The 19,580-nt window shown below is 35.4% G+C and overlaps 1 protein-coding gene across 3 annotated transcripts in view; it reads right to left on the bottom strand.

Moving 5' to 3' along the window:
• Window positions 1–19,580, bottom strand: part of TPK1 (thiamin pyrophosphokinase 1) — a 504,980-nt gene that overhangs the window by 171,014 nt on the left and 314,386 nt on the right. For 2 of the 3 annotated variants that reach the window (XM_044679729.1, XM_044679728.1), the window contains one exon: window positions 9,765–9,911. The exons of the other annotated variant lie outside the window; for it this stretch is intronic. In XM_044679729.1, coding sequence (XP_044535664.1) covers window positions 9,765–9,911 — 147 coding nt within the window. The remainder of the gene's footprint in view (window positions 1–9,764; window positions 9,912–19,580) is intronic. 3 annotated transcript variants of the gene reach the window in all.

Genomic DNA, 19,580 nt, shown 5'->3' with positions numbered 1-19,580 from the left:
ACATAGCTGGGAAGTATCTGAGGCCAGATTTTAACCTAGGATTGCCCATCTCTAGGCCTGGGTCTCAATCCACTGAGCCACCTAGCTGTCCCCCTTGTTTTATTTTCTAATAGATGTATGGTCCCCTCTTAGGTTTTTTTGGTTGCAAAATGTCAAAGGTGTCTAATTTAAGAAAGTAGTGCTAAAAAGTTGGAGGGCACTGCCATAGGACATCTGAAGTTCAGCTAGAAGCAGCTCTCTAAGGTACTGAACTCACCTGAGCCTCTAGCCCTTTTAACACTTATGTGAAATAGTTTCTAAAATACACACCCTCACTTACATGTTGAAGTCACTGCAATTATTATATAATTAATCCAACATCTCATTGAGACAGCAAAATAAGTCAGAACCTCCTATAAGACTTATCAAAGCAGTTTCTCCTGAGTATTCATTCTTTGACAAGAATTTCTCCTAGCCTGTTTGGAATAAGGTTATCAGAATCAGAGCTCAAAGAGACTTAATTGTGAATATCACTGCATTGCTAGTATCACGAGTTGTATGTGTTTCTGGACCCACCCTGCACTGCTGGTATATAGTGTATATTTTGTGGGTAGTTAGAGAAAAAGGATTTTTAAATGAGGTCATGAAGGTCTTTCAGTATCTGTGATGAGACAGAAGAAAGTGGAGTCAAATCGTGAATTTATTGAACCACTAGTAGATCATGATTCTGGAAGGAAAAGACTATCAAGACCAATCAGTAGAGGATTTAAAATTGGGAAAGATGCATATTATTCATATGGGAGAAAAGATCAATGTGTTTGTGACAAATAAAACCTTATTTCTCTACTGCCAAAAGATAATGTTTCAATTCATGGCAATTACTTTAGGGACTTTTGATTATTATGTCATCATTTTAAAAAATTTATATACACACGCACATATATATTTTATTAAAAAACAATAATAGAGATGTTTGGAATATGGTTGCCAGGGAGCACTCTGAAAATAAACAACAAAGTAGGGGGGAAATCTGCTAAAAATTTACACAAGAAAATAAAGTTACCAGTACATAAGCTATATAACTTGAAAAATTACAACACATATGGAAAAAAATGAACTAAAACTAAAGTTATAACATAAAAAGAAATACAGAAAAAAACAAAATGATGGAAGTTATTCTGAGAAACCTTTCTTCGATGGAGAAATGATCTATTTAAATAATTTAGAAAAGCAACATTAGTGAGAAAATCACAAAAGGAATCAAATTAGAACCTGAAATAATCAGTCAGCCAATAAGTGTTTATTAAGTGTCCATTGTATGTCAGGTACTAGGCTAGATTCTAGGGAGAGAAAAAAAGAGATAACCTCTGCTATCAAGGAAATTACATTCTATCTAGGGAGGGAATACATACACATAAAAGTATACATAAAATATATACAGAATAAATATGAAGCAATTTTTAGAGAAGAGAAGGCACAAGAGGCAAGCAGAATCATGAAAGGCTTCATGTAATCAATGGTACTTGATCTGAACTTTGAGGGAAATTCAGGATTCTATAAGATGAAAGAGAGTAAGGACTGAACTCTAGACATGGTTGACAGTCTTTGAAAAAGGCACAGAGATAAGAGAAGGAATATCATGTTTGAGAAGTAAGAAAGTCCTTTTAGCCTGACTAAAGAGTATGTAAAGGGGAATAATGTATAAAAAGGCTGGAAAGGTACACAGAATTCATGTTATAATAGGTTTTACATGCCAAAGAGAGGCGTTGGTTTTTTTTTTTTTTAACAATTCTCCAGGTACCAGTTAAGAAAATATCAGAACAAAGAGAGGAGACAGGAGGAGGGAGAAGAGAGGAGAGAAGAAGAAGGGAGAGGGGGGAATGGGATGAGGTGGGGAAAGACATAGATCCTTATGTCATCATCATGTTTTTTTGTGAAGACTTTCTGCCATAGCTAGAGTTCACTCTTTTTATTCTTTTTCACCTCACAGAATCCTTAGTTTCCTTCAAAGCTTAGATCAAGTACCCTATTCTACATGAAGGCATTCACGATTCCCCTAGCTAATAGTGCTTTCCCTCATCCCTTTATTGCTTCATATTAATTCAGTAGGAAGAAAAGAAGGAAGGGAGAGAGGGAAAAAGAAATCACTTGGAAATAATGAAAAATTACCAATATGGAGAAAATTAGGGATGATTTGATAATATCAAGAGCCAGGAGTAAGAATACAACTGAGGATAAAAATCAAAGACAATGCAGCAGAAGAGGACAAACAAACTCATGAAATAATTCAATTGGAAAGACATTTGGAAACCTTTCAGCTGCAAATAATGACTATGGAGGAGAGATGAAGACAGAATTATTGATATCCTGAAAAACTTTGAAAAAAGAAAATAATAAAGCTTTTATTCCAGGTAATTATTCAAGAAAAAACTTTCCTAAAATGCCAAAAAAAAGTGATGGATGACTAATGATAAAAAGCTAAAAATCCAACAGTTTCATACAATTTGTGGGAACAAATGTTTTAAGTTCCAAGAACATAGATATGATAGAACAAAGGCCCATTAATCAGGATCATACTAGATTTTTCCAGGCAGATCAGGACAAACTGGAGAAACTGGAACATGAATTATGAAATTGTAAAGTACTATACACAAAGACAAAATAAACTTTCTTGATAATCTAAGAATTCTGGCAGAAATAAGAAATGAGCATTTAAGAATTAAAATGAATAAACGTTCATGGGTGGTGATGCTGGGGGGAAGGGAAAGGAAAGAACACAAACACCTACAAACTTCAAAAAGGATCAAATTCTTAGAGACAAAGAGTTAAATAATACAAATAACACATTCTTTTCAATGAGGTAAACTAGATACTAGCTGATTGTTAGAAATTTCCAAGGGTTAGATGGCGAAAACCACTGAATTTTACATAAGGCCACTCTCAGAGAAAAAAAATTATATAAATGATGAAAGGACGTATGGGAGGATGATGCCTAAGTGAAGGGATCTTTGATAAAGGGGAATCTTCCCTAAATTTATGTAACTTAAACTTATATATGACTTATAAACAAAGAATCATTCATTATGTTTTAGCTATTTTATTTAAATATAAGTGTATACACATATATGATACAATAAAATATTTTGCATTCCTTTCAAAGATATGATAATTTAAGAAAGTTGAATTTTTGCTCAGGTATTCTAAATTTTTTAGATACCATTTAAATGGCCACTTCCTGGAGGATGCCCTCCCTTGATCCCCCTACTTAATAATGTCCTTCTTTGTTAAACATCAATTAACATAATGTTTTGCAACTTTGTAATGCACTTAATGTGAGATACCAGGTATTGCAGTTGTCAGTAATATAGTCTTAGCCTACTACTAGATTACATATTCCATAGCTTAGACCTCATCTGCTTTTAGTTTTCAAAGCCTTTAGTGCAGTGATCTGACAAGGAAGATGATATATTTAAAAAGGTTTGTTGAATCAATGAATGAATGGTACAAGAGCAGGCAAATTTAACAGCCAGGATGTTATCCTGGCCTTAAGTCTCACCTTTCTCCCTTCTATCCTCATAAGTTCAGCCCACACCATGTCAATCCTATTTATTCAGTACTTGCCATCTACCTCTAAGCTCAATTACAAACTTTTCTATTTGATATTTAAACCCAATTACAACTTGGCTGAATTCTGCCTCCCTATGTAGCTGCAGCCAGGGACTGATCTTCTGGGAGTGACCACTGCTGACCAGCCCCAGTCCCTCAGCAACCACATTCCCCTTTGAGTCCCTCCTTGCTACTCCTCTCCTGCCACAGCCCAGGACTCAGTGGGGGTCCACTCTGCTTTCCTCAGGTCTCCAAAGTCCACCCTTGCTAGCAGAGCAACCAGAGTTCCTGCCCTCAGGGTCTGGCGCCCACCTATCCTGGTGTCCACTCCTTTAATCCCCAGCTGTGGGTCAGAGGTTGCAGTAGACACAGCTGCTCCCAGGTCCATTGCCTGAAGATTCTAGTGGAATCCTTAGGGATGCAGACTCCCAAGCTCAGCAAACCAAGTGAAGTTCCTAATCCTGAACTCCAGGGCTGCTTTGTGGATTCCACAAAATCTCTTTGGACTTCCATCTGTCCTTGCTGCTTTTAGAGTTTATTTTGTAGTTATTTATGGTTGTTTATGGAAGGCATTAGGAGGGGGAGAAAACTTCAAGCCCTACTCTGTTGTCTTCCTACCAGAAACTGGCCCATTTCACTCAATAAATTCATCACAAGGAGTCTACTGAAGAGGCAGATCAATCGTTTAATATTTTCTCTTCTTTCACATTCTTTGACAATTGATCCTTCAACACCTGCAACATCATGTAATCGATCTCCAGCACAGATCACTGTGCATACTTTGTCTATTCCAGCTGCTTTTCTAATATTTGTTACTTTCAGCACTGTTTCTACTTCACATAGAGCATCTGGGACTGTAATTAGTTAAAAGTATAATTGTTTTCACTGTACTTCATGGTAAAAACCAGTTTTATATTTGAAATAAAATCATTTGGATGTTTTCCATTTTTTCATCCATCGCTTACAAGTTTGACCTTTAAATATTCTATTGATCTTTTAAAGTTCTATTTATTTGGGTCACTCAACAAATTTCATTTAAATCAGTTTTCTTCTCAATTGCTTCTTGCTATCTTATGAGACAATATTGCTAAATATTGCCTCAAGATTTATGAAATAATTTTATGTCTTAAACACGCATGGACATTTATTTTTTGTTGGCAAAAAGAGTATTGGCTGAAGTAAATCCTAAGGTCTTTTGTTCTTCATGTAATGATAGTTTTTATTGGATAAATGTCAAATCCAAACTGTTATTATTGGTGTAAATGTCCTTTGTATCCCTGAATTTATATTTTGGGGCATCAACAGGATGCATAAATGTCAAGTTTGTTATTGTTTTAATGACATGCCACATATTTTTCACATTTTTATTCTTTCTTCTGTCATTACATCAATCTTTGCACTAACAAAATAGTAGTTTGACTGTACAATGAGTCATCCCTTTTCTGGTCAAATACAATTTATGTTTTAGGTGAGTTTATTTGGTGTGTGTCATACCGAAAATCTCTAAATTCTTTTTCTGAAGAAATTATATGTGTGTGTGTGTGTGTGTGTGTATGTGTGTATCAAGACTACTAACTTCAGGTCTCTATTTTGTTTCTTACAAATTAATCCTATTTTCCAATATCTTTTCAATCATCTTCTATAATATCTACCTCTACCCTGAAGTTACCAATTATGAAATTCTAAGTCAATTTAATTTGCTAACTCTGATTGAGTTGTTGTTGTTTTCTTTTTCTCTATGATCTTATTCTCTGAAAAGGATACTGGCACATAAACTGCAATTCTTTTTATGATGATTTTGTTTCAAATACTTAACAAGAATATACCCGATACGAGATAGCTAATTATCAAACGAAATGATAACTCCTGTTCCCCTTGGATGCAAGATATAACTGTTTCCAACAACTTCTTTACTTACTATCCTAGAACTTACGAGTCATTCATCCATCTATCCATCCATTTAACTGAAACTTCCTTCTGTTTTTGGTTCCATTTATAGTAAGAATGTCAAGAGTGGATCAATGATCCAAAAATCATTTTTTTTAAATTGGAAGAAAACAGAGAAGTATATTTATCTCAATCATGAAGAGGAGAAACATTTTTATATATCAAAGAAGGAAGAAATTATTGAAGACAAAATTGATGACTTTGATTACATAAAGATGAAAGGACACAAATGAATAGCCTAAAAACAAAACCAAATAAAAAGAATAAAGGGATTTTGGGAAAGAATAACTGCATTTTGTTATGATGATAAATAGATTTGTCCAAGTTCTTAAATCAGATAAATTATCATACCAAACCTACTGAGAAAAATAGTTTAAAAATGCAAGATATTAAATGTTAGACTGGGGAAAAGTACATACCATATTATATAATAAGGAGAAAGGAAGGGAATAAGCCACTTCACAGCACCCTCCTTTGTGCCAAGAATTTACTAAATGCTTTGAAAATATTGTATCATTTAATCCTCACAATATCTCTATAAGATAGTTTTGTTTTGTTTTCTTTACAGTTCAGGAAACTGAGGTGAATAGAATCTAAGTGACTTGCCCAAGGTCATACCCAAGGTAAATGTCTTGGGCTGGATTTGAATTTATAGCTTCTTGACTCAAGATCAGCACTCTGTCCACTGTGCCTCATTACCGCCTCTAGACTGGGAAAATTGTTTCTAGCTTTTAAGAAAGCTGTAAAAAGACAAAAAAAAAATTAAAAACAGAACATATACTTTCACTCAATGATGCCATAATTTAAGGATATTATTAAATAGTTTTGAATGGATTTGTATGTATGAAAACATTTATAGCTATTTTATTTGCAGTCGTGAAAAAATGATGGCTCAGTGGTTCAAAGACTGGACGTGTTAATTGAAACACGTTATAGTAAGTAAAAGGGGCAGCTAGAGAACTCCAGAGATAATAATAGCATTGGGTCTGGAGTCAGGAAGACTTGAATTCAAAAGTGTTTTCAGACACTTACTAGCTGTGTGACCGTAGGAAAGTCATTCAACCTGTGTTTGCCTTAATTCATAGAGAAGGAAATGGCAAAATGACTCCAGGATCTTTGCCAAGAAAACCTCACAGACTTGACATGCCATGGTTCATGAGGCCACAGAGTCAGACACAACTGAACGATAAAAACACAGTAAATAAATGTATTCATGCTGTATAAAAATGTCAATGATGAAGAACAGTAGGAAGTAAAATTATGGGGCTGTTTTTTATAATGATAAAGTATGGCATTTGGTGTCAAAAAAGACAATATAAAAGAACATACATTGATTTAAGTATGTAGAAAGAAATAACAAAGACAACCAAAATATAAGCTTAATGGCACATTCAGAAGGAAATATTTAAAATTTTATTTTTATTCATTAATCTATTAAATTATTTTATTGTAAAATACATAAATTAATATTTTAGTAGGAATTAATTAATTTTAAAAATCTAATTATTATTTATTGGTATATTATATTTTATTTTGGCTATTTTGATAATAAGAAATATGCAAACAACTCTGAATTTAAGTTTTTCTTGAAGATAAGAAAAATTTGAAAATGAGAAAGAGATGGTGATGGACGACACATGCAGATTGAAGCACGATTTTATCCCCCTATTTCAGACCATTCATCCCTTCTCACCTCAACCATTGTATGGTCCCCTCAATGAACAAACAGTGTGAAGTGTCTCTCTGCTCTAATTAATTTTCTGCAGTGATTCTGAAGTGAACTGTCTAAACCAAAATCTGTCCCTGTGACTCCTCTGCTCAGGAAAGCCCCATGCTCCCAGGGTGGCATTTTAATGCTATCTAAAACCTGGCTCCTTTCTCTTATATATCACTCCCCTTTGCCCTAACTAGGGCTAACTTACCCAGCCTTCTTGCTGTTTTTCATACACAACATATCATTTCTCACCTCTGTGTCTTTGCACTGACTTGGATCATATTCCCTCCTGTTCTATTCCTCTTAAAATTACTGGTTTCCTTTTATTCTTATTCAAATACCACCTCCTTTATTAGACCTTTTGTAATTCTCAGAGTTGCTAATACCTATCCTCCAAAATTATATCTATGTATATATATATTTTAATATACTTAACACAAATTGTATACATTCTCTAACACAATGGAAGACTTCTCAGGACAGGGACTATTTTATTTTTGGATTTGCAACCTCAATTCCATAGCCCAATATCTGGTGTACAGTAGATATATAATAATTGTCTTTTGGTTGATTAGAGGGAAAAAAAAGATTGAGAAAGTAAGGATCAGATGCAATTTGTATTGATGAATTAGATATTACATCAAAGAGACTCTTGATCTTTATTGAAATATCTAGAATTACTACATATTTTGTCTTGCTAATTTGTATTTGTTGAGAGGATTACTTGCTAACATATTTGTCAACAGGGTTACTGTGTTTGTGATTTTAAGAAACAATAAGAAAAAGAAAATCTCCCTATCACTCTGTCCCATGTTGATTTGGTCCTCTAATAAACCATATTGGTAATACAGATGTAATCACTTAAGAAAATAGTAATCAGTTTGAATTTCATAGTTCTTTTTTATTTGCTTTTTAAATTCTTTACTATCTCATCATTGGCCAACACAATAAAACTATCATCCGTCTATCTGAAAAAGAGATCTCATCAAAATGAAGCACAGAACAGATTACGAATCTGTTTCACCTACCTATACCAGCATGAATTCTGTGTCAAGACATGATCCAAGATACTAAGTTCTCTATGCAGGTGACTGATACTTTGGTTTTATAATATTCTCATACATTATGACATGATATTGCTTTCTTTCTGGAGTTACTATGTGTTACTATGTGACAGGCACTCTTCTAAGCTATTTACAATTCTTATTCAATTTGATTCTTGAGAAGTAGATGATATTACTACCTCATTTTACAGTTAAAGAAACTGAGAAAAATAGTAGTTAAGTAACTTACCCAGGGTCAACATAGCTAGATAGTATCTGAAACCAGATCTGGTGCTCTATCCACAGAGCCACATAACAACTAGAATATTTATATTATGATAGTCTAAAGCTAGAGGAGACCTCAGAGATCATCTAGTCTAGGTATTATTTTAAAAATAAGAAAATTGAGGTCCAAAGAGGTTTAGATATTTGGAAGACCTAAGACTTGAACCCCAATCCCCTGACTTTATATTTAAATTTTTTTCTCCTCTCTAATAATTGTTTAGCTAATATATATCATATGAATGAAATACCAATAATATTTAGCACTAGGAGCAGAATTAAATTAATCATTAGTAGATTTCATGAAATTAAGATAAAAGAAAATTTTAAAAGGTTAAAAAATCAACTAACAAACTATTTCCTAACATCTATCAAAATTTTGTTAGATACTGGGTTGGATGACATGATGAGAGCAGGCGTTTATAAATTAAGCATCAGAATAGCATAGGAAGGAAAGAGAGGGACTAATCCCATTTTACAGATGAAGAAAATATAAGAAACTGTCTTACACAGGATCACACAGCAAGAAAACACCATAATAGAGATCAGAACCTTTGGCCTCTTGACACCTATGTAGCTCCAGTTCCATTACACCATGCTACCCCTCTACATATTCGTATTTAATGTATAATTTACATGAATTTTGGATTAAATCTCTCCAATGTCATCATTTAGGAATTTCTAATAGCACAGTGAAATTAATAAGTAGTTGAATTGTAAGACCAAAAGATTTCCCCATAATTCCCTCACAAAACCAAATCTGATTTCCAATTATATTGAACGACAGAACTCATAATATATGAGAATTCTAGTTGAAGTCTTTGTCAAGCTCTGCATTTCCTGTGCTGAGATTTCTCCCAAGTGTCACTCACAAAGAGCTATTGAAAATGCAGTGCTGCTAAATGTAATTCTTTATAAATTTAATTAAAAGTTTTGAAATTTGTTCTGGGCGCAATCAAATGAAAGAAAGAAAAGAGGAAACTTCTCATCTCTATGTTTAATGTTCAGTGACTTAGAGACCATTATTTTAAAAGCCTCAAGGAAGCACACTTTGTCCTCTACTTTCTCCTGACATCAATGTGCTTGTCAGGTAGATTTTTTGCCCTAATTTAGCCAATGGCCTAATTGTCCAATTTTGAAGTGCATTAGACGCTTAGATGTTGTGCTTAGGGGTCACCCTTCATCATACTTACTGGCTGAAGCAGGCAAATGAGGGAATCTGCTTGTGTGATGATAATAGGCACTGGAGTGATGGTAGTTGCATGAAAAAGGGTCTCCACAGAAGCCATGATCTGGTCAAATCGTCCTGCGAGTCCACCCATTGTCACAATCATGTCCACCTATGCAAGGCAAAAATGAATCTATAAATCCAATACTTAGAGACTTGCCAATAAATACATAGCACCTTAAAACTATTCATTTGTCATTTATATAAGAAATAGAGGACTACTTTTGTTATAGAAACATTTGCTATTAAAATATCTACCTTCCATCTGCATAAAAAATTTCAGAATCTTTAGTATATATTTCTCATATTGTGTTTATCAAACAAGCAGATGTTGTAATTCTTAATTCACCGGATGATTTATGTGAGGTGATGTCATGAATACAGTCAGTGTTTAAATTAGATTATCAACTATTTATTTTAAACAGTAATGAATGAAGATTTTTAAGCTAGAGAAATCTTAATTCTTGGAGGCAAAAGGAATAAAGGATTTATTATTATCATTATTTTTTTCTTATTAGATTCTTATTTTGCTTTTGTATCAGGGCAACTAGTCATTGTCAATGAATTCAGGTCAGATGAATTACTATGAGGCAATATAAATTCCTTAAAAGTAAGCTGCCCACTAATGCTTTTATAATATTCTTATATAAAATGGAGATATGTGAAATGGTTGAATAAAGAAAACAAGAGTGCTAATTAAAGGATTAGTGTTATCATTGATAAGGATCACAAGTTCTGCAAGGTTGTGTCTTTTTTCCTACATTCTGACATATCTTTATGAAAGGCCACTGTTACCACCTCTATCACTTCCTTCCCTTGACACCCCATGGAGAAAACCCCAAACCACCCATCTTAGAAAAAGGAGACTCTCAGGCCACCAATCTTGCTTCTAGACTTAGCCCTCAAGGCCTTCACAAAGGGGAAAATGCCTTCTCAGAAAGAATCCGCAAACACTATTGTGGAAGAAAGAGTTCAAAATCACTACCAATATCATTCTCAACTTCAAAACATTTGCTGCCCTCAAAAGAGGCAAGCAATCACCATCTTTTGGAAATAGATATCATGATGAATAACCAATCAATAATCAAAAGGTCACCAAATTCCTCAGACCAGAGAAGCCCACTGATTACTTTTCATTTTCCTGACTGTATGCATTACAAAAGCTGATTGAACAAATGAAATTAAATCAATTACATTGATCAGGAGATCAGTGGGAGAGAAGAATTTACCTTACTTTTGAAGTAACTACTAGAGCTTACCAAGAGTCAGTAAAAAGTGTTTCTTTTTTTTTTTTTTAGAAGTATTTCAAAAAATAACTGCACAGAAGGAAGAAAAGGAAAAAGAGATGGAAGGGAGGGGGGAAAAGTGATTAAGAAATTAATATGGATTCAATGAGGCTAGACTTATTCTTTTTAGTTTTTTAACACAGGGGACACCTAGGTCTTAGAATGGAATATTCACTCAATTCAAGAGTTTATAAAGTATATTAAAAAGTCTCATCTAGTCAAGTATTAATTTAGCTCTCAGAGGATATACATTATTAGGAATTCCGCAACTATCAGGCAGCCAGAATAGCAATTAGGTTGAATTTAAAGCCAACTCGTTTTTTCCAAACAGTATTTTCCTATTTGATTAGGGCTCTGTTTTAGTAATAGAGTAAATAGCTCCATCTATTAACACAAACAAATTTAAATATAGATATATAGATATGGTATAGAACTATTGTATGATAAAAGGAAATAAAAAAAAAACTCACAGTGATGAAGTAGAAAAAGCAATAAACTGGCAATTAGAAGAACAGCATCCTAGATCTTAACCATAATGTTAGCACTATCAGTAGTGAACCCAATGTAGAAAACTACCTACCCTACTCTCTGACTCTAAAAACATAATTTAATTTTTCCAAAAATACAGGTAAAAACCATTTCTAGCATATTTCAAAGAATACTGAGTCTCAACTTCTCTCCCTTCCTCCATATCCATGCCAACCTCACACTCCTCCTTAGATGGTAAGCAATCTCATATAGATTTTACATGTGCAATCCTGTAAAAAAAATTTCCCATATTCATCTTTTTGTAGAAGGAAACTCAAACAGAAAAAAATTAAGAAAGTAAAAATAGTTTGCTTTCCTCTGGATTCAGATTCAGTTCTGTTTCTCTGGTAATCAAAGGCATTTATTATCATGAGTCCTTTGGGATAGTTTTAGATCACTGTATTGCTGAAAATAGCTGTTATTCACAGTTGATGATTGCAAATGATTCCAGTCACTGTACAATGCTCTGCTAGTTCTGCTTATTCAGTTCACTTAAGTCTTTTCAGGTTTTTCTGAGTTCCTTTTGCTTGTCATATATAATATAATTTACTCAGCCATTCCCCAAATGATAAGTAACCCCACACTTTCCAATTCTTTGCCCCCTAAAAAGAACTGCTTTAAATAATTTTGAACATATAGATTCTTCCTTTTTCTGTCTTTTTATTTCTTTGGGATACTGATTTAGCAATGCTATTGCCAAGTCAAAGGGTATGTTCTGTTTCCTAACCCTTTGGGCATAGGTCCAAATCGCTCTCCTGAATGAATCAGTTCACAACTCCCTCAAGAATGCATGCACGTTCCACCTTTCCCATAATCCCCTCTAAGTTTTGTCACTTTCCTGTATTGTCATAATAGCCAATCTGATAGATGTAAGGTGGTCCCTGACAGTTGTTTTGATTTGCATTTCTCTAATCAATAGTGATTTAGAATATATATATTTTTAAAAACCCTTAGCTTCCATCTTGGAGTCAATACACTCCAAGGCGGAAGAGTGGTAAAGGTAGACAATGGGGGTCAAGTGACTTGCCCAGGGTCACATGGCTGGGAAGTGTCTGAGGTCAGATTTGAATTTAGAGTATTTTTGAATGACTATAGACAGCTTTAATTACTTTGACTGAGAGCTGCCTATTCATATCCTTTTACTATTTATCAGTTGGGGAATGACTTGTATTCTTACATAGAGAAATTAGTTGAATATATAATTGAGAAGGGAGGCCTTTAATTAAAAAGACTTGGGGGGGGCAGCTGGGTAGCTCAGTGGAGTGAGAGTCAGGCCTAGAGACAGGAGGTCCTAGGTTCAAACCCGGCCTCAGCCACTTCCCAGCTGTGTGACCCTGGGCAAGTCACTTAACCCCCATTGCCCACCCTTACCAATCTTCCACCTATGAGACAATACACCGAAGTACAAGGGTTTAAAAAAAAAAAGACTTGAAAAACATTATTTTTTGTACCATTATAATTATTGAGTATTACTTTCCATCCTATTTACCTATGCTTAGGTTCTAACCTCAACCTTCTCCAATTTGTGCTCTTCTCTATCAGCCTACCTGCCTTTTCTTATCCCATTCCCCATTTACTTTCCTGTAGAGTAAAATAGTTTTCTACACTTAACTGATTATTGTGGATGTTCTTCCCTCATAGAGCCAATCCTGATGAGAGTAAGGTTCATATGTTCTCCTCTTCTCCTCCTCCATCTTCCCCTTTCCTGTTAATGCTCTTTCATACTTCTTTTATATGCAATAATTTACCCCATTCTATTTTCCATTCCCCCTCCTCCCAATGTATTCCTTCCAATGCATCCCTTTCTCATGATTTAATTTTTTCATATCATCCCATTATATCCAACTATATATATACTCCTAATTGCCTTTATAATGACAAAGTTCCTTGGTATTTCAAGAATAACCTCCCAATGTAGGTATACATACACTTTAACCTTATTGAATGTCTTTTACCTTCTTTTTCCTATTTACCTTTTTATGATTCCCTTGAGTCTTATATTTGAGAGTCAAATTTCCCAATCAGCTCTGGTCTTTTTCATCAAGAATATTTGAAAGTCCTCTACTTCATTAAATACCCATTTTTCTTCCTGAAGGATTATGGTCAGTTTTGCAGAATAAGTGATTATTGGTTGAAGTCCCAACTTATTTGTTTTAGGAATATTATATTCTAAGCCCAACAATCTTTTCATGTAGAAGCTGCTAAGTCTTATGTTATCCCTACTGTGACTCCATGATATCTGAATTGTTTCTTTTTGACTATTTATAATATTTTCTCCTTCACCTTGGAGTTCTGGAATTTGTAATTTCCTTGATGATTTCTTGTAGTGTAGAGGCTACCAGATCCTGTGTAATCCTGATCAGTGTTCCTTGATATCTGAATTGTCTCTTTCTGGCTTCTTGTAATATTTTCTCCTTAACTAAGAAGCTTTTGAATTTAGCAATTATACTCCTGGGGGATTGCCTTCTGAGGATTTAGTGTAGAGGATGTTTTATGGGCTCTTTAAATGTCTATTTTACCCTCTTGTTCAAGGACATTGGGGCAGTTTTTTCTTGGACAATTTCATGTAGTATGATATCTAGATTTCTCTTTCTCTCTGATTTTTCTGGAAGACCAATAATTCTCAAGTTATCTCTTCTAGAACTGTTTTCTTGATCTGTCACATTCTCATTGAGATATTTCATGTTTCCTTCTATTTTGTCAGTCTTTTGACTTTGCTTTATTAATTCTTGCTGTCTTGTGAGTTCATTGGCTTCTACTTGCCCAATTCTAGTCTTTAAAGACTTGCTTTTGGCTATAATCTTTTGGTTTTCCTTTTCCATCTGGTCTATCTGGCTCCTCATGGCTTCCCGCTGGTCATTTCTGGTCTTCATTTTGCTTATCATTTCATTTGATTTCTGAACCTCAATTCCCAATTGTGAAATTCTGCCTTTTAAACTGTTACTTTCTTTTTGAACTATTTCCCACTTTTCTTGCCAGATCTCTGCCATATTTCTCATGATCTAAGATTTGATCTCTTCAAGACCAATTTTCTTTTTTTTTCGGGGGGGAGGTAGGTTTGTATGTCTTTACTTGTTTCTCTTCCTCTACTTTCTGGATTTTTTCTGTGCAAAAGTTATCAAGTGTTAGAGCTTTTTTCTTGGCCTTTTTGGTGGTTATTTCTTGGGCCTTGCTTGTCATCATTATACTGGTTTTTCTTTCTTAGCCAGAAGTCTGAGTGAGTCAGGCAGGCTCTCTCTGAATAGAGCTAAGGAGAAGTTTTTGCCTGAGGCTACTTTTAGTCTCTTAACTTCCACTGTCTGCTAGGCCTCTGTTGTTTGCAACCCCTTTCGGTTTCACTCCTGTGCCTAAGGTCTGAGCTCCCCAGCCTCCTAGGGTCTCTATTCTAGCTGTTCTTAGGGTCAAGCCCCCGTGGTCCTAGTCAGTTGCCCAGAGCCCAGAAATTGGCCCAAGCTTGTTCCTCTACCTGAGGTTCTTCCCTCAGTCTCAGCTTTCTGAGCTGCTTCCACTGTCTGCTGCCTCTCTCAGCTCCACTCCTGTGTTCAAGGTCTGTGCTCTAGCCTCCTAGGGTCTCAAGTCTTGCTGCTCTCAGGGGCAAGCTCCTGGTGGTCCCAGTTAGCTGCCAAGAACCTAGATTTTGCCCCCTGCTTGCTCTAACTCTGGTCCGCAGTCTCTGACTCTGGTATTGTGGGTGGGGTGGGGGAGGGTTGATCAGCTTGCTGATTTTGATGGGTGCTATTTACCCTCCTTATAGCAGGATCCAAAGAAAGAGTCTCTTTCTCTAGTCCAGCTCACTGATGTAGTGTGAATGACTGAATCCTTGAGCTGGTCTTTTTAAAGCAGTTTTCTTGACATCACTTCCTGTCGCTCCCCCACTTTACAGGATCCAATTGCAGTCTTCTGATTTGCCTAGCACTGCACAAGGGATAGACAGTGGCCCTCTGGAGTTGTCATCCACTCTAGCAAGTGACTTGTGAACTCTTATACTTAGTGATTGGCAAAGTATTAAGTAGGGGTACTTAAGTTTTTGATTGATTAACTTAAAAAGTTGCTGATTGATAGACAAAGAGTTTGATTCACTCTTCAAAGTATCACTCTCATTTCTTTCCCAATTTTTCTACCTCTCTTGATTTTTAAAATTCTTTCAGGGCTTGAGAGAAATTAATATTTTTCTTAGAGGCTTTGGATGTAACAGTATTGAGTTGGTTGTCTTCTGAATTTGAGTCTACAGTCATTAAAATAACTTTTTGTGGTGTTTTTTTTTTTTGGTTGGTTATTCATCTTTCTGACTTTTTATTTCCTTTTAATTTAAAAACTATTACAGTTCAGCTCTGTAATGTGGTGAAGGGAGCACTGTTCCAAGCTTCAGATTCACAGGGCAGCTGACTTCAAAGCTGGCACTGGGGATCTATTTGCTTTCAGTTCTTCCATATTGATATGATATAAGGAGGGGTATATTTAATACTCTCTGGACTATGCTCTGGTTTGTAAGTAATCCCAAGCATTCTTTAACCTCTTGGAATTCTGACCAGGGTCTCTTGCACCCTCATGGTGCCAGGTGCCAGTGTGTGCTTCCATCTTGTCACCCTGTGACTGAGCCTCAGGACTTTGACCTGGTTCTGCATATGATGGGCAGTGTTGACAAGCTGGCATCTAGAGTCAGCTGAAGGATCTGTGTAATCTCCTTCTGAGCATTGTCCAACTTCTTTTGCCATCTGACGTGAGAGTTCCAGAAGCCTTGACTGATGCTTCAATTGCACCCAAGTCCTGCTGTCTCTATGGGGCCTGCCATGGTGCACTGATCTCCACCTGTACCCCAAAGCACTACATCCCTCCTGCCAGGGTTTCTAAGTTTGTTTAGGACTAAAAATTATTTCACTTTGGCTTTCTGTGGATTATGCTGCTCCAGAATTTCATTTGAGGTGTTACATCATTGCTTTTTCAAGGGAAATTTGGTAGAAATTAGATGAGTCTCTTTCAGTTTTCTGGCATTTTGGCTCTGGACCCCACTCCCATTCCAAAATAACTAGAACCAATAAATTCCCAAGTGGCAATTTTCCTCTACGAGCTTTAGTTTCCTTGTTTGTAAAATAAAGATAAAGTCAAGGGTCAAATCTTGCTAAGTGTATGACTCCAAGGACTACTTCTCTATCTCTACCCCTACAGCCTCCTCTCTCTTCTTCCAGTTTGTGAGTTCTAAATTTGAAACTCCATTTGAGAAACTACCCATGCTAGACATTCTCAAACAGGGCTGAGTTCCTGCTCTTTGGACTATTCCTCATCCTTCTCAAGCTTCCTTTTATGTTGTTTTCCTCCTTCCCACTGAAATTCTGTGATAGGAACTTATTTCTTAGCATGATCTTTAAACTTCAGAACACACTTAAATCATCTGCTGTTTTTTTTTCCTACCTCCTCCCACCTCTGGGCTCATTCCAGCAAAAAAAAAAAAAAAAAAAAAAAAAAAAAAACAGAAAGCAATATATGAGGTTGAATGGTTTTTTTGCATAGAAAAGAGATATTTCAATTACTTTTATAGACCCAGAATTTGCCTCTGGTAACTGAACTAATTTAGGAACTTTTAGGATTCCACATGGGTGGCTTCTAACCCTCTAGAGATTGGAGTATGTACGGCAGTGTCCTCTTTATAATTAGTATGATGCAATTAGCTGAAATTATAGACTTCTTTTTCTCCCTGACTTTGCTAGTTCAAAAATGACATATCAAATTAATCATAAATAAAATTTGGGGAAACAGCCTGCAGAATCTTTGGATGAAGTTTCTAACCCTAAGAAAAGACTTTTACTCTTCTCACAAAAAGATTCTTCAACTTTTATAATTAGCTCAGCTCACTTGAATTCCTTTCCCTGTTATACGATGCCAAGGTTCACCATTTTCATCTTCTGCTTCTTCTCGTCATCCCAATCTCTGTTTCCTTGCTGAAACATCAAGGTTACTTTAACAAACACTTAAATTTTTTTTTCAATAGATGGGACTTTCCTTGATAGAAGCATATGCAATTTATAGGAAGAAAACATGACCACATTTATTCGGCACCAATGTAAACCATCCTGTAAAGGCTTTCATCATCACTAATTGCCACTTTTTCCCCCAAAGAAATATTCAGGTTTTGGTACATGCAAAAAGAAACCATATGCGTTATTACTGTCCATTCATTTTTCAGTTGAGTTCACTCTATGACCCATATGGAGTTTTCTTGGCAAAGATACTAGAGTGGTTTGCCATTTCCTTCTCCAGCTTTTTATTGGTGAGGACACTGAGGCAAAGAGGGCTAAGTGACTTGCTCAGGGTCACATAGCTAGTAAATGTCTGAGGCCAGATTTGAATATCCTAAAAAGGAGTCTTCCTGACTTAAGGTCAGGTCAGGCTTATCTACTGGAGCCCTAGCTAAGCATTAGAGTTTCTATTATAAGCAAAATTTTAAGAATCTATAAAAGAAAAAAATTAAAGACATGTAGAATCAATTAATATTGATGAATACAGAGTCAGATGACTCAGATTCAAATCTCAGCTTCATAACTGATGTTATGTTGCTTTTGATAAATCACTGTACACCCCTGAGCCTCTGTTTCCTTATGCATGAAATGGAGGCACTAATATCTACCCTGACTACCCCAAAAATAATGAACTAAAAAATCTTCATAAATTTTAAAACATGTTAATGTAAAACAAGATTATTTTTATTACAACCAATTGAAGAAAAGTAAAATGCTGGTTGAATTATTGTCCACACCTCCAAAATAATACCTTCCTTGTCATTCTTCATAGTATAAAGTATTATATTGGGGAAATTCATCTTTAAAGATGTATTTTTTTAAATGACTGGCCCCCTAGTTACCACCCAACAGTTGAACAGAACTCAAATATACAGAGTGAAGATGTAACTTAATAATTAGTCTGGTTTTCTTATATTTTGTTTACCACTTCATTTGGATTAGATATAATCTAATTTGTGAAACAAACCTTTTTTCAGATTTTGTTTTCTTTAAAGCAAGACATGTGATTGTTTCAATCCCCAAAACAAGCCAGAGATAACTGTTAATCCTCTCAAAAAAGAGCAATAGGCAAACTGACCATAGTAAGAGGCAATATTTTGTTCTGGTTCCTGTTTATACCTTTATCTCATGTGATTGCTTTACAGAGCAGCTTTTTTCTTAACTCTACCATGTCTTTTCGCTGTTTGCTGGTTGATAGGCTGAGGTCAGGGAAACAGTCTGAGTGACAGAATTATTTCTTCAGATGTGAAAGTCTAAATTTAGCTGAAACAGACTTTGTTCTGTGAAGTGTGCTGAAGGATAACAGAATCTCTACCCAGCAAAATGGTCTAGGTTACCAAGGACTATGTGTATAGGAGAAAGGGAGGAGCGAGAGTGAAAAGAGACAAAGAAAAGTAGGAAAAGGGGAAGAAAGAATACAAATTAGAATGACCTTGTAAGTCTTTCTAGTAAATAGAAAAGATGGCTGTTCATGAGTTATATCAAGGAAAGAAGGAAAAGTCTCCACTCGAAAACATACCCTTTACTAATTTCATATCTGAAATTCCACATTTTTTAGATCACTTCTCTGTGTTAGAAATGAACAATTCTCTCCTTAAATATCCCAAAGGATGGAGAGGGCCATGTAATATGTTGCAGTTCTAATATGTAGTGAATACATTTGTCAAATTTAACTAAGGGACAAATGGATGATTTTAAAGGATGATGTGATGAGGGGAATATGAGTTACAAAAAAGAAACTCAGGTAAATGGGTGCCAAAAATAAACTACCTGTCTTCACAGTTTTGCTAAGAGCTGTCCCTCTCTAAGAGCTCCTTCTAAACCGTCCACAGCAAATCCAACAAAGCAACTCACAGGGAAAAATGTAGCCAAGATGATTAAAAAGCTTCCCTTTAACTTTCAAAAATCTGTCCTGCATTGCACTGAGGCCTGAACTGAATAATGAAATTCTCT

The sequence above is a fragment of the Gracilinanus agilis genome, chromosome 5 (assembly GCF_016433145.1).
Source record: "Gracilinanus agilis isolate LMUSP501 chromosome 5, AgileGrace, whole genome shotgun sequence".
NCBI classification, from domain to species: domain Eukaryota; kingdom Metazoa; phylum Chordata; class Mammalia; order Didelphimorphia; family Didelphidae; genus Gracilinanus; species Gracilinanus agilis.
This window is presented reverse-complemented; position numbering and strand designations above follow the sequence as displayed.